Source organism: Nothobranchius furzeri, chromosome 12 (genome assembly GCF_043380555.1).
Source record: "Nothobranchius furzeri strain GRZ-AD chromosome 12, NfurGRZ-RIMD1, whole genome shotgun sequence".
NCBI classification, from domain to species: Eukaryota; Metazoa; Chordata; class Actinopteri; order Cyprinodontiformes; family Nothobranchiidae; genus Nothobranchius; species Nothobranchius furzeri.
The window spans coordinates 36290272-36304910 of NC_091752.1; the positions used below are offsets into that span (position 1 = coordinate 36290272).

General features: G+C 41.0%; 1 protein-coding gene and 1 long non-coding RNA gene across 2 annotated transcripts in view; one reads left to right on the plus strand and one right to left on the minus strand.

Annotated features, from left to right (window-relative positions):
• Positions 1–14639, plus strand: part of LOC139062122 (uncharacterized) — a 175784-nt gene that overhangs the window by 89152 nt on the left and 71993 nt on the right. The window lies entirely within an intron of this gene.
• Positions 1–14639, minus strand: part of spock2 (SPARC (osteonectin), cwcv and kazal like domains proteoglycan 2) — a 54683-nt gene that overhangs the window by 31192 nt on the left and 8852 nt on the right. The window contains exon 2 of the mRNA XM_015975986.3: positions 3198–3243. Within this exon, the coding sequence (XP_015831472.1) occupies positions 3198–3243 (46 nt within the window). The remainder of the gene's footprint in view (positions 1–3197; positions 3244–14639) is intronic.

A 14639-nucleotide genomic window follows, 5' to 3' on the forward strand; every position in this document is an offset into this window, starting at 1 on the left:
TCAGGCGTCTGGTTAGGATGCATCCTGGACACCTCCCTGATGAGGTTTTCCGAGGACGTCCAACATGGAATAGACCTAAAGGAAGACCCAGGACACACTGGAGGGACTATGTTTCTCGGCAGGCCAGGGAACGCCTTGGGATTTTCCCGGAGGAGCTGGCCCAAGTGGCTGGGAACAAGGAAGTCTGGGCCTCTCTGCATAGGCTGCTGCCCCGTGACCCGACCCCAGATAAGCGGACGATAATAGATGGATGAGGCAACCATTTGGCTTCAAATGTTGTTGCATTCATTTCGGAGCCAGCCAACGTTACGGGATGGAATACAGTGGGCCAAAAAAGTATTTAGTCAGCCACCGATTGTGCAAGTTCTCCCACTTAAAATTATGACAGAGGTCAGTAATTTACATCATAGGTACACTTCAACTATGAGAGACAGAATGTGAAAAAAATCCAATGAATTCACATGGCAGGATTTTTAAAGAATTTATTTGTAAATCAGGGTGGAAAATAAGTATTTGGTCACTTCAAACAAGGAAAATCTCTGGCTCTCACAGACCTGTAACGTCTTCTTTAAGAAGCTTTTCTGTCCTCCACTTGTTATCTGTTTGAACTCATTATCTGTATAAAAGACACCTGTCCACAGCCTCAAACAGTCAGACTCCAAACTCCACTATGGCCAAGACCAAAGAGCTTTCGAAGGACACCAGGAAAAGAATTGTAGACCTGCACCAGACTGGGAAGAGTGAATCTACAATAGGCAAGCAGCTTGGTGTGAAAAAATCAACTGTGGGAGCAATTATCAGAAAATGGAAGACATACAAGACCACTGATAATCTCCCTCGATCTGGGGCTCCACGTAAGATCTCATCCCGTGGGGTCAAAATGATCATGAGAACAGTGAGCAAGAATCCCAGAACCACATGGGGGGACCTGGTGAATGACCTGCAGAGAGCTGGGACCACAGTAACAAAGGTCACCATCAGTAACACACTACAACGGCAGGGAATCAAATCCTTCAGTGCCAGACGTGTTCCGCTGCTGAAGCCAGTGCATGTCCAGGCCCGTCTGAAGTTTGCCAGAGAGCACATGGATGATACAGCAGAGGATTGGGAGAATGTCATGTGGCCAGATGAAACCAAAGTAGAACTTTTGGGTATAAACTCAACTCGTCGTGTTTGGAGGAAGAAGAATACTGAGTTGCATCCCAAGAACACCATACCTACTGTGAAGCATGGGGGTGGGAACATCATGCTTTTGGGCTGTTTTTCTGCTAAGGGGACAGGACGACTGATCCGTGTTAAGGAAAGAATGAATGGGGCCATGTATCGTGAGATTCTGGGCCAAAACCTCCTTCCATCAGTGAAAGCTTTGAAGATGAAACGTGGCTGGGTCTTCCAACACGACAGTGATCCCAAACACACCGCACGGGCAACAAAGGAGTGGCTCCGTAAGAAGCATTTGAAAGTCCTGGAGTGGCCTAGCCAGTCTCCAGACCTCAACCCCATAGAAAATCTGTGGAGGGAGTTGAAAGTCCGTGTTGCTCGGCGACAGCCCCAAAACATCACTGCTCTCGAGATGATCTGCATGGAGGAATGGGCCAAAATACCAGCTACTGTGTGTGCAAACCTGGTAAAGACCTACAGTAATCATTTGACCTCTGTTATTGCCAACAAAGGTTATGTTACAAAGTATTGAGTTGAATTTTTGTTATTGGCCAAATACTTATTTTCCACCCTGATTTACAAATAAATTCTTTAAAAATCCTGCCATGTGAATTCATGGATTTTTTTTCACATTCTGTCTCTCACAGTTGAAGTGTACCTATGATGAAAATTACTGACCTCTGTCGTCATTTTAAGTGGGAGAACTTGCACATTCGGTGGCTGACTAAATGCTTTTTTGCCCCACTGTATGTTACAAATGACATTTTTAATGTGTAAAGTTTAACACCTGTAAATAACACAAGACAGCCATTTGCGTTAAGAGTACACATCAAAGTGATGGTTTTGATGTGGCACGTTTTTCCTTTTTGGATTTTGTGATTCAGGGTTTACTTTGAAAATAAGTGGATGTTTGAGAATGTTAGAGCAAGCTAAATTCTGGGTTTTCCATCACTAAATCAATCCCTGATTTTACAAATGACAGTTTTAGTTCAAACAGCATTTTAGTTCATCACAAATCCAGTTTGTGTTACACATTACTGAGCCAAAACCTAGAAAGTTAAATCAGATGTTCACTGCTTCACACAAAACACATTTTCTTTTTGTCACAACTTTGCTTCATCTCATTCCACAACCCTACTAAAGTCCAAATTCCTTTTAGTTGGCAGGAAAAATGGTGACACGACCCGTTTAACTCTAAATCAAAGCGCATTAGCACTCATCCTCTCTTCTCATGTCATTGCTCTTGTCTTTTCTTCATGAGAAACCACAATTAGCCCTTCATTAAGCTCTCTGAACTGGCATTAACACACTCAGATGACTTAATTTAAGCTACAAATCAAGCGACAGCATTTGAGAGTTTGACTCTGTGTCATGACTTCATCTGGCAGAGACTCGGTTAGGGCTGCAGTTGGAGAAAGAGTCAAAGACGAGACCTGAGATGTCCAGACTGAGTGTAGACAGGAAAGGGAGGAAGCAGCAGAAGGTGCTGATGGGGTGAGGCTGAGTTCATGTTTAGCACGTCTAGACACCGGAGCTCTAACAATAGAGGGCATTAGAAAAATAAATCCAGAAAGCATTTACACGTCTGTAGCATAGTGATTTTTCTTTGTGTTGTGTTTCTGCAGGTTGTACCCATGCATCTACTGTATGAGACTTAATAACATTGTCTACTGAATTATGTACATCATGATATAAATTAGATAGGATTTAGGGTGATAAATAATTTAATTTAATTAAAATTCCATAAAATATTTCTCAAAACAACGTAATAAAATATGAATAAAGTAGATGTTCTCCATGGGGGTGTAACACTGATGTTGCATCATAGCAGTAAAAAATAAAAAGAGTTGAATATCTGCTGGTTCAAAGTTTTAATGTTTAGGAGCCTAAAATACTCGCTAGCCGCCATATTTTATTTCTGTCATACTCAGGCTCAGAAAAAAACCCATCAGCTAAATAAAAAATTGCAAATATTAACACACTTTTACTTCAGGAGGCTAACCAGTGTGAACAAGGCAGGATTGTGTGAGACTTACTGTCATTAGAGCCTTGGTTTTCGTCCCAGGTACGCACGTCGTCATCCTGCAGAAACATGAGAGGAAAACAACAACAATCTGCTAACTGCAGCTGCTGGAAATAAAAGCACACAGTGTTGCTGGAACTGCCGGTGTAACACATGAGCTTCATCACACCGGAGAAGGAACGGGTTGGAAATTATCACTTGCACAGTAAAAATGATGGCATGATACACGAGCAAAAACAAGAACAGACAGGTCCAATGTGTTCGGATCATTCTAATGAACACAGCTAATCAGCACTCTGTCTGTAAGTGAGACATATGGTGTTGGTGGTAAGGTGTCTTTTAAGTACGTCGCCCTTTTCCCCACTTAATTAGACCATTACTCGTAACAGGAGATGAATAGGGAGCCAGGAGATGCACAAAAAGACAGAAATGGGTCATAAATGAAGGAGACGGCATACAAAAGCAGATAGTCACACAGAAAGGAAGGAGAACTGACCTCAACCTCCTGATGAAAGGACAGCAGAAGGGGAGAAAAAAAGAGTTAATATTAGTGAATAAGGGAAAAAGGATTCAGATACAGAACTGTAATCTGGGACCCCCTTTTTCTTTGTTCCTTTAAACAATCATCAACAATGAATATTTCTGAGACTTTATTGAATTTGTTATTTAAAGGCGTTGTTCAGTCGTTTAATCAATACATTAGCAGTGGTCTCTAGTATGAACGAATGCCTTGTAAGTCATTTCCTGGTCCTGATATTTGAACATCTCTTCTTTGATTGGTTAACAGCAACACGACTCTACCCCTGACTCTGCTCTGCAACATTGATGTTTTTTGCTGCTGCATTTTGTCGGCTGGTGTTGAATAACAAGTGAGGTGCTGCAGCGCCGACTTGGCAACTCTGCGGGTTCACAGATTTTAAACAATGACTACGTGCCTCTTTGAACATATTGAATGGAGAAAAACTGATAATCCCCCAGCCGGCTGAGAAGAATATCTATTTAAATGGAACCTTAGACGTTAGACTGTAAAGCCTGGGGCGCACGGGAGGCGGACGCGCCGTGCAGTGTCACGCCCGCGGTTTTGAGAAATCAAGTGGTCACAAAGGATGCGCCGTGCCACTGAGCGCTTCTTGGAAAGTCACGCGATAGTCACAACATCACACGGGACTTGAGAACAGGAAGCGTATTGTTTGTAAGTGATCAGACTTGCCATTGTGTTTGTGAGACTAATTAATTAACAGTGGGTAAGTACGCTATTTATTAAAAATATTTTAAGATAAAAATTACTTTAAAGTTATCAAAACGGCGGCTGGATTTGTGCCGTAAAGCCAGTCTGCGTCGTAATGTCTGTGGTAAAGTCCTCCACAATGTTGTAGACACGTGCGTTGCGCCTCCGGAGTGTCCAAGGCTTTAAGTGATTATTTCACTGTAAAATTCTATTATTTCACCTATAAAGAGAGGCTGGAGAAAGAAAAAAAACTGTTTCTCATTAAAAACAAAAAAGACACCAAATTTGACTGAATTGTGTGTTTAGAGTCACCTATTTCATATAAAATTCATAATTCTAGCTGAAATATAAAAGAACAGAGGTAAATGAAGCTTTAGAGTCTAAAACTTCAGCTTCTGCTAAAGGAAACCCCAGAGAAGATGGTGCATATGTAACACTTTTGGAGCATATTGTCTGTGTCTGATATAATAAACATGAATCATTTGGAGATATTTACAGTTTCGCCACCTCCCTCTCTTAGCGATGCCTTACTCATCACAGTAAACATTTACTGTAATGAAAGCGAGTGCCAAACAGCTCCCCAGAAGGTGATAAATCCCCAAACAACACTGGAAATAAGAAGCTCGTATGAAAGCGGGGATCTTTGACCCTCGTGGTTTTATTTCACAGAGGTTAATATTTTCATCACAGCCTCTGCCTAATCTGCAGCTCCTTCCAGGTCCTCGGTAGAAGAATTCACTTCCATCGCCGGTTGGGCTGCATGAATGATTGTCGGTTATGTAGTTCAACCTTGTTGAGCCTGATGGAGTCACACATTAGCCGGGGTGAGACCTGAAAGAGTTTACGACCTGGCCGTTAATCTGATGCCTCCCGTGTCTCCTTTATTGATGGAGCGGCTCCTGCATTATTTAGCAGCTTTTCTGTATTTGTGCTCCTGCCAGTGCAGATAAGGAAACCATCCTGCTGCGCTGACAAGACTGAAAATCAATGATTTTTATAAAAGAGGGGGCAGTGGAAAAATGTATTCAGGGAGAATAAATTCTCCTGAGTGAACACTGAAAGTAAGCATGAAACATGGAGCAAGGTGACAAGGCTGGCACACGGAGGAGAGGTTGCATCACTCGGATGTGTTCGCGGAGCAGATTTAAAACAGAAGTGATTAAAGGAAGTGGGCTGTGAGATGAAAACACTTCTGTTGCATTTCTAGAAGCTCTGTGATCAAACTGATATCAAAAGGATCTCCTGTTCTTTTTTTTTTAAACCAAGCAAGACAACTGCCACAAAGACGACAAACACAATGCTGACTGAAAGATCACAACTCCTCATATCTGCCAGGGAGGAAGCACTGAAAACTTTGACCCAACGTTGGAGCTCCAAAAGAAGACGAATGAAAGAAAAAGGAAAGTGAGAGCTCACTATAATAACAAGTCACGTGTGACTGACAGGTGTTCGTGGCTAAATGTCAGCTTCACCCTGTGTTCACAGCGATTACCCTGAAGGGTTTGTTCTCTGTGACTGCAGAGTGCATCGCTGCATCATCAGTAGCAGAGGACATGGTAATATCACTCGCCTGTGAGAGCTACATCAAGGTTCATGCTCAACCTTTTCTCGCAATTACTGTTGATGTCCTTCAGAAGATTCATGAAACATAATCAAACAAATCAACCTGAGTCACGATACACAACACAGTGCATTGATGTTTATTCAGGGATTTACATTGGCTCAAATAAGCTAAAAACTCCCTTGGATCCACATTTTTAATGTTAGAAAGTGAGTTAAAAGCATAAAGAGGACAGATTCAAGTGTGAATTAACACCAAAAAAACGTAATATTTATTATAATGACTGTTTTATAATCTTAAGTGTTTTCATACACTTCAGCCCAGTTCACACAGAAGGATTTTTAAATTATCAGGCAATTTCCAAAGCACAAGAAGCCACACGTGGTGTTAAAATAATCAAGGATAAAACTGTTTTGGTCCTACAGTGTGTGGTGTGCAGCAACTCAGCAAAACACTACACACACAACAATTTTACTCAGTGACGCTCTCTGCTTAGATGGAATATGTAGTGAGACAAAACGTGACTTTGAAGTAAACAAACATGGCTGAGGAGGAGAATGCTGCATGCTCCTGTCATCTGTTAAAGGTTAGACATCCCATTCATCAGGCAACACGTTCATCTCCTGTACCCAAAAAGCAGACCACGACAATCAAGATAGGATTTCAAATCGGAGCAGTACTGATGTTCTTCCACGCATACCAAAAAAGCTCCTGTGCACCTGTTTCAGGATGCAGAAGTCAGCTGGAGGAGAAAGTAGAAGAAAACGGCAGGATTTGGAGTCTTATTTCCTGATATTTGGACATCTTGCTTCAGATTGGATAACCGCAACGCAACTCTACCACTGACTGAGTTCTGCTGTGTGGTGGAGTTGCTAATGCTAACAGTTAGTTTCTACAAGCAAAGACGTTCTCTGCTGTTTCCTGGACACTAAACCAACGACAGGCTTCCCTGTTGTGAGTCAAGATGGGTGAGTCCATGAATGCTAAGTGAGAGAGTGAGGTAGATCTGTCAGGACCAAGTGTTTTTCCATCAGTTTTCTATCAGAAGCTAATGCAGGAGGAAGGTGTAGGAGACTATTTTCATGTTCAGCCTGTATGTTGAACTCAGAGTGAACAAACATTTTCAGAAATAATGAATAAAAAATGGTTTCTCAGTGAACCTGCTTTTGAAGCTTGTCGGAAGGGGCAGGGCTGGTCAAAAATCAGCATTATTGTCCTGACGTGTGAACCGGGCTGTCCTGTTTTGTGTCTTCTCCAGTGACGTCTCGGTATTAGGGGCCAGTGGGGCCGGGCCCCACCAGATGGCACTGTGCAGCTCTATGCTTGCTTAAAATAATCAGTGGAACAGAATGGTTTGTTTTAGAGTAATGAAAACCCATTCTGTCACCAGAAGATTATCTTAAAAACATGTGTGTGTTCATATCTAAGTTTTTATCAGAATACTGACAAGCACAGTGGATTCAATTCTCTTGAAAAACCTGAGATGGGGCTGTTGTTGTGCCAGCCCCTCAGTGTCCATTTTAAACGAGGAAGATCTGAAATCACCGTGAGCATGCTCAACTCTTTCTCAGTGGTAAGCCGCAGGGCCCAAGCTCAGATCTTCCAATCATTAGATGAGAAAAGCACATTTAAGCTCATGTTTCTGTTCTGTGGGACAGCAGCAGCCATAGCTAACAAGAAACAACCAGGGGCGTGTCCAGGGAGTAGCCTGGGGTAGCACATGCCACCCTTGGAATCTGATGTATATATATATATATATATATATATATATATATATATATATATATATATATATATATATATATATATATATATATATATATATATAAAAGAGAAGCTGAAATGTCTTTCTGAGTTAAAGCACTTATTAAAATATTTGAGATTTACTCTAAAGTATAAATCTTCTTGTCTTTATGAATTAGAGAATTTTATGTATAAAACCCACTAAATGCCATCAGTGAATATGTTGATACATCACTGGATTTACTGCTAAACAATATCCTGTTTCATTGTCTTTCCAGTCCTCCCTCCTCCGGCAACAACACGAACCACTGAGCCATACATTATGGAGTGTGTGCCGAAACACAATTTTTTTAAATACAAGGACATCATGCAGCTGACCAGGAAGCACTTTAAAACATACAATGTTTGTGAAATAGTGCTGGTAATTTGTTTTACACAAGAGAGCAAGGATTAAATCAACTGGATTATGGCTTTCAAATCCGTAAAATATCTCGGGAGATTCAATAATTTTACCTCCTGAGGTTGTCTGTAGTATAATATATAACTCTACATACACGATCAGCTCAAATCCCTCCACATTGAAGCTGCCATCAACACTCACTCATAGCTCACAGCTTTGGTGTCACACGCAACATGCTTGAGATAAAACAACCCCCAAACAATATTCTCATTTTTATATATGCTCTTATCTTTAATGCGCACAGGGCTGCAGGGCACGAGACGCAAGGCTTCTCATTTCTGCAGGCAGCCGATGGCTTCATGACTGCAGAGCGGCGGCGTAGCAAAAAAAGCACAGACAGCTTTCATTTACTGGCTACACAAAAAGATGAAGCAAAGGTTAGAGCTTTTTGGATTCTGACCAATAGCTAAAATAAGTGGAAAGGCAACAAACTGTAATTTTCATGAGAAATCATGGAAGAAAATATTTCTGCTACTTTAAAGAGCAAGTCACCCCCAAATCAACCTTTTTTTCTGATAAACTATATAAATGTGTGTCTAATCATGCTGCAGACAAGTGTAGTCAATAGTTTGCACTTTAGTGCATTTTGTTTAAAATTTAAATATTCTGCCTAAAGTGTTGTGCCGTTGTCAGGTAAAAACTCTGCACTGCAGTTGAATTTAAATTTGCCATCGCTATTGGCTAATAGGTACCTTAGAACATTAGCTGGTACCATATGATGTCACAATGTCATTGTGAGCCTGTGTGTGTGTGTGTTTATTTGTTAGCAGCTCCACCCTCTCAGTCTGCTAGGCAACAGCATTTGTTGCATTTTTCAAACAGGAAGTGGGAGTAGAGTAATACTCTGGTAGGGGGTGACTTGCTCTATAAAGAGCAAGTCACCCCCTACAAGAGACTTACTTCATGTCTGCAGCACGATTAGACACTCATTCATGTCGTTTATCAGCAAAAAAAAGTTGGTTTGGGGGTGACTTGCTCTTTAAGTATTTTCATATCTTTGATTTTTTATTTCCTTCCTGGAAAGATAATTTTATTTCGTAGAATTAAAGCAAGATTGTTCAACTCATTTTAATTATTTCACAGGTTTCAATGTTTTTTATGGGATTATGATTCAAAAGTTGATGAATGAATAAATTTAAAAATGCATCTGGAGCAGTTTACTCTCATTTTGTTGAACACAGTTAGCCTTCAACGCACGGCACCTCCTTATCAACACATTTCAGTGTGCAACCTTAATTAAATCTCTTAAGATTTGTAAATAGATGTTTCTTTAATGGTTTAGGGAAGAAATTATGTAAAATATTCAAGATAATAAATGTAATATAGCCAAATATTAAATTAAACACAAACCAGAATTAAAAAAAAGCTAAATCTAAGTTAATAACCATGGTGTCACAAAGTAAACTAATTCTCTCAGATCAAGTAATGTTTTATTCTCAACCTAATAGCTTGTTTTCTTCTTTTGAAGCTGCTCGTATCCATATTTTTGTCTCAGAGCTCAATAAAACAAGGGTGTCTAACTATGGGTGATGTTTGGTCTTTTCTTTAAATCTTTCTGGAGTCTGCGTTTTTCTCCATAAGACTGAATGTTTTTTCCAGGTACTCGCTTTTTTTTTTATTTATTTTTTGTCCTCAAACAGCAAAATTTAAAGCATGTTTCACGTGGCAGTTTTTTTTAAATAGTAGGTCAATATTCAAAGCAACTCTGGCACAGAAAAAAATCACAGATATGCTAGTTTTGGTTCTACAATGTGCTGTGTGCTAGCCTAGGAATCTTGAAAACCAGGAGCCGAAGCAAAATGATTTTCTCTGGATGTTGGTCTACTTTCCATAGGAGCCTCGGCAGGTCTACCATTGGCACAATCAGTATTGTGGGCCAATCACAGTGCTCTATCGGTTTGCTGGGCCAATCACAGCTCTCTGTCAGTTTGGTGGGTCAATCCTGCCCACTCAGTTTGTTGTGGGCAAAATTATGCAACGAACCGGAACAACTAAGATGGTGACAAGCTGTTTGAAACAACTTTGGCATCAACGTTGGACTATTTAGACTTGGGCTTTTCTTTGAGTCAAGAGCAGATAGAGGTACTTAAAGTTAAAGACCTACTAGTTGTCACACTGGTGTGAAATTTGTTCACTGCATTTGACCCATTTGCGCTCAGGACCATTGGGTGGTTTAACCCCCAGTCCAAACCCTTAATGCTGACTGTCAAGCAGGGAGACTCGACCGGGATTTGAATCCACAATCTCCCGGTTTCAGGACGAACACTCATACCACCAGGCCACTGAGCTGGTTCAACATTTATTAAAACGATGTGTTTGCATCTTCTTTGATGGAGTATGACGGCCTACCCTGTTGACACATCCATGGCGGTGAGTATGTCACATTGTTTGTTGTCCAATAGCAGCGTGCCGCTTTCTGACTACGCGTTACATCCAAAAGGTCCCACCTTTGTTTTTCCCCCAAAAATCAGAAGAAAGAAGAAAATCCAATATGTTGGCACTCATGAGATGATTTTAGAGTCGTTTGGGTAATTTTCCCAACTTTAATATTGTCAGAAGTATAAGAAAATATCCATACGGCAATATATCGTGATATTTTTTCCTGCAATATTATATCGATATTCAAAAGCCGTGTATGTAATTTTTGGAAGAATTTACATGCAAACATTTGTGTATTCTCTTTTCTTTTGGTGCAATTCAAACACCGACCTGTCACTGTGAGTGTTGGTTTGGGACCCATATGCAGGTAAGCAAATCTCAGAGGCAGCAAATACCACTTATTGTTAGGACTTGGGTGTAAAACAAAAGGAACTGAAGCACGCGGACATGGGAAGACGTAAAACGAGGTTAACAGACAATCCGACAAAAGACAGGGCTTAAATACACAGGAGCAGGTGATCAGGTTAACAAGAGGCAGGTGCAACCAATAAACACAACAAGGAGAGACGAGAGGCAACCAAGGCTGGGAAGCAGAACGTGACACGACCGCTAGTTGGCAGCAGTGTGCAATGGGTTTTGTTTCCACCTCTGAAATGTAAATCCCTCTAACATGGTTCAGATACCTCATGTTAAACATGTTAAGTATTAGTTTGGGCTGTTTATTGAATTCTCAAATATTAAATTCAGTCTAAAAAATTGCTAATATTGTCTGACTGAATGTATCGCAATATATCATGATATCTCTGCTGTATCGTGATATGTATCGTATCGCCATAATTTCACCAATACACATCCCACATAGTCAGAAGAGGCGAGTCTAGTCAAAAAATTGGCATGATTATCCTGCCATGAGAACCGGGCTTGGGTCAGACTCTTCATCAAACATTTCTGGAGTTGTGACCACCAGTCACAGCCCAATGAGAGGCATGGGAAGTCTGTTTGTGAGGAAAAGGCAGTGTGGTAAAGATCAATAACATCTAATGTTCAAACAACTTAAAATGCTATAAATTAATGAAGGCTTTGTGTAAGCTTTATTCTCTGAAATCTTATTTCCCTGCCTCACACTCAATTTTATCACGGCCCAGTCCAATAACTCTCTCCCTCTTTCTCTTAAAATAAATCATTCTCAAAGACTACATTTTTAAAAAGAAGCTCTTCTGTTATTTGAAACCTCACAGTTTTTACTTCGAAGTTTTTTGCCTCAAGCTGCAGACTCCTCCACTTTCTAAATGTTGGAGGTCTAGCCGTTTGGGAAACCACTCTGCTACAACACTTTTCTTTTGCTTGTTTCAGGGGAGACAAGTGAGAACCTCTAAAATAAGGTGTCCTGCTGGTGCAGCTCTGTGTTCATTGCTCAAGCAGAAACACACCTGCCATGTTTACGGCAGCTTATGCAGTAGAAGTTATGATCAAGTGGTACATCAAAGCTTTTGTCTGGGGTTGGCTCTTACTTTCCTTGCAGCTACCACCTCCTTTCAAAGCAGGCATAAAAACAAGCTCCACATACACATGTATAACCAACGTAATTCAGGCTTTGATTAATGTTGACACCTTCGCAGCAAGACTTTAACTGGGGGGCTTAAAAAGCCTAATTCAAGCTGGGGGGTTTTCCCAGCCACTTCTACGTTTCCCCCCTCGGCGCTAATCAGAATCTTTTGTACAAGAAACTAGACCTTCAGGATCTGGTCTCACGTGGCTGAGTCAGTCTGGCTCAAGTCCAGCTGTGTTTACAGTAGAGAGAGCTGCTGGAGTTTTACCGAACCTGCCTTCAAGGCCAGTTTTGCAGCTTTCACATAATTTGAAAGCCTTGAATGGATTTAGAATACGGACACCACACAAGCACCCTGTAGCAAACAAGGCTTTCTAGTGCAGCTGATGCAAAAGTGGTGGATGTGAAAAGTTTGGCATTTCAGAAAATTTACTAAAACTTGTTTTTAAAGATCTGTATTGTTTGTGCAGTTATTTAAGGCCCAGTTTGTACAGCAAGGTAAATATTCAAATTTTTGGCCCAATCTACAGTCAATAATTCAATAAATGTGCAGCGGTATAAATGAATCCACTGTGAGTCGTTTTCAGTGGAAAAAAGCTCTGGTGCCCCTGCTTCAGGGAGGACAAGTTAGGATCACATCAGACGCGGAAGCACCAAGGAACAAAGAGCGCTTCTATTCGGCGTCCTTGTTAACCCATGGTCTCGATCACATCCCCTGCGAAGCGTGCCGAAGGCTTGCACCGTGCAGCGATCGTTTTGGCGCGTGCTCTACTTTTTTTCGTGAGCCACATCAATTCTGGCAGGATGTCAAACCAAAACAGAAGAGGCAGGCCGGTAAATTTAACAAAATAAAGACATTTTTCAAAATAAAACACAGCGATTGATAAATGTTAATTTTTGTTTATCTAAACCAGGGGTGTCAAACTCAAACTCACACGGGGCCGAAATGAAACTCTGGGACGGAGTCGAGGGCCAAACTTAATATTTTTTGAAAACGTGGCGGCAAAATTGCACATTTTCTTTATCAACATATATGCAATTTTGAACCTTTACATTTGGAAACAAACATATTTCTGCATTAACACTGAATGTGGAATAACCAAATTACACACGAGCAAGTCAGTTTTAAATAAAAGGCATCAGTGGTATTCATTACTTGTGGTATAATCAGCATTTTTAAAATCTATTCAGGATTTATGTTTTCTTGTTTATTCATTTTTCTTATTTTTTATTCTCCTTTTTTTCTCCTGTAATAAGTGTCATCGCTGCTGTGACGTCTAGCTTTCCCCACTGAGGAACAATAAAGGGATTTTATATTCTATTCATCCATCTGCAGCCTTTCCACTTCCTGTTTACTGTAGGTTAAATCTTTTCTCGCGGGCCAACAACAAAATAAAAATATCATTTTATCTTAAATGAAAATGCAACATCTCACCTGTTAACTTTCATGTTTTGGAGCAGAAAAAGAGCATAAAACCAACATATTTAAAGCTCAGTTTGCTCCACCGGTTTACTGTGATGCTCACCTGTTCCAGCCAAATACCTGCATCATGGGGTTGACCTGAGCTGAGGAGGAGACTCCTGTTGTTTTGTTCATCTTCATCATAATAATGACAACATTAGATGACAACAGGTGCTCACATAGGTTTGTGCTGATGAACATGTCTGAGCAGCTTGACCACGTTGTTGTGTGTCGTGGAGGAAACACAGCGACAGAAGCCACAGAGTCATGCTGGTTTGAGCGTGTCGCTGCTCGCTGGAGTTATATCAGCTCTGTCTGGACGTTAGTTGGAAAACTTTCTCTTTCAGTCATGAACACATTACTGAGCGGCTAGAATCTCCGTTTTCGTCAGAAAACAGCTGAGTGAACTCGGCGCTGAGTGAGAGGAGTGTTTAGTTTGTCGACAGCGGAGCTGTAGACACCGGCAGCAGGCGCTGGAAAAAACACAAAGGAGGGGACGCGTCGGCTCCGCGCTGACACCGCAAAGCATCATGGGAGTTGAAGTCTTTGCGGTAAAATCGGCCAGCGGGCCAGTTTTAATATATTTTTGATATTTATCTCGCGGGCCACATAAAAATGCTACGCGGGCCACATCTGGCCTGCGGGCCTTGTGTCTGACATATATGATCTAAACAGACTAGAGATGAAAATGAACACACACACGCACACACACACACACACACACACACACACACACACACACACACACACACACACACACACACACACACACACGCACTCCTGCGGAGAAACAGTGTTTCCATGACTTTAAATGCAGTTTTTACAGCAAAGGATGGATTTAATGCATATGAATACAAACAAACACATTTAATTCAAAGGTAAATATACAACAGCATTGTACACTACCACAAACACTAGATTATTTACTTACCCATTTAGAACAGAGCTGGTCTACAAAACAGTAGCAGGATCAGCGCACTTTCTGATATCAACAAGCAAACTGGTTACACACACACACACACACACACACACACACACACACACACACACACACACACACACACACACAGCCA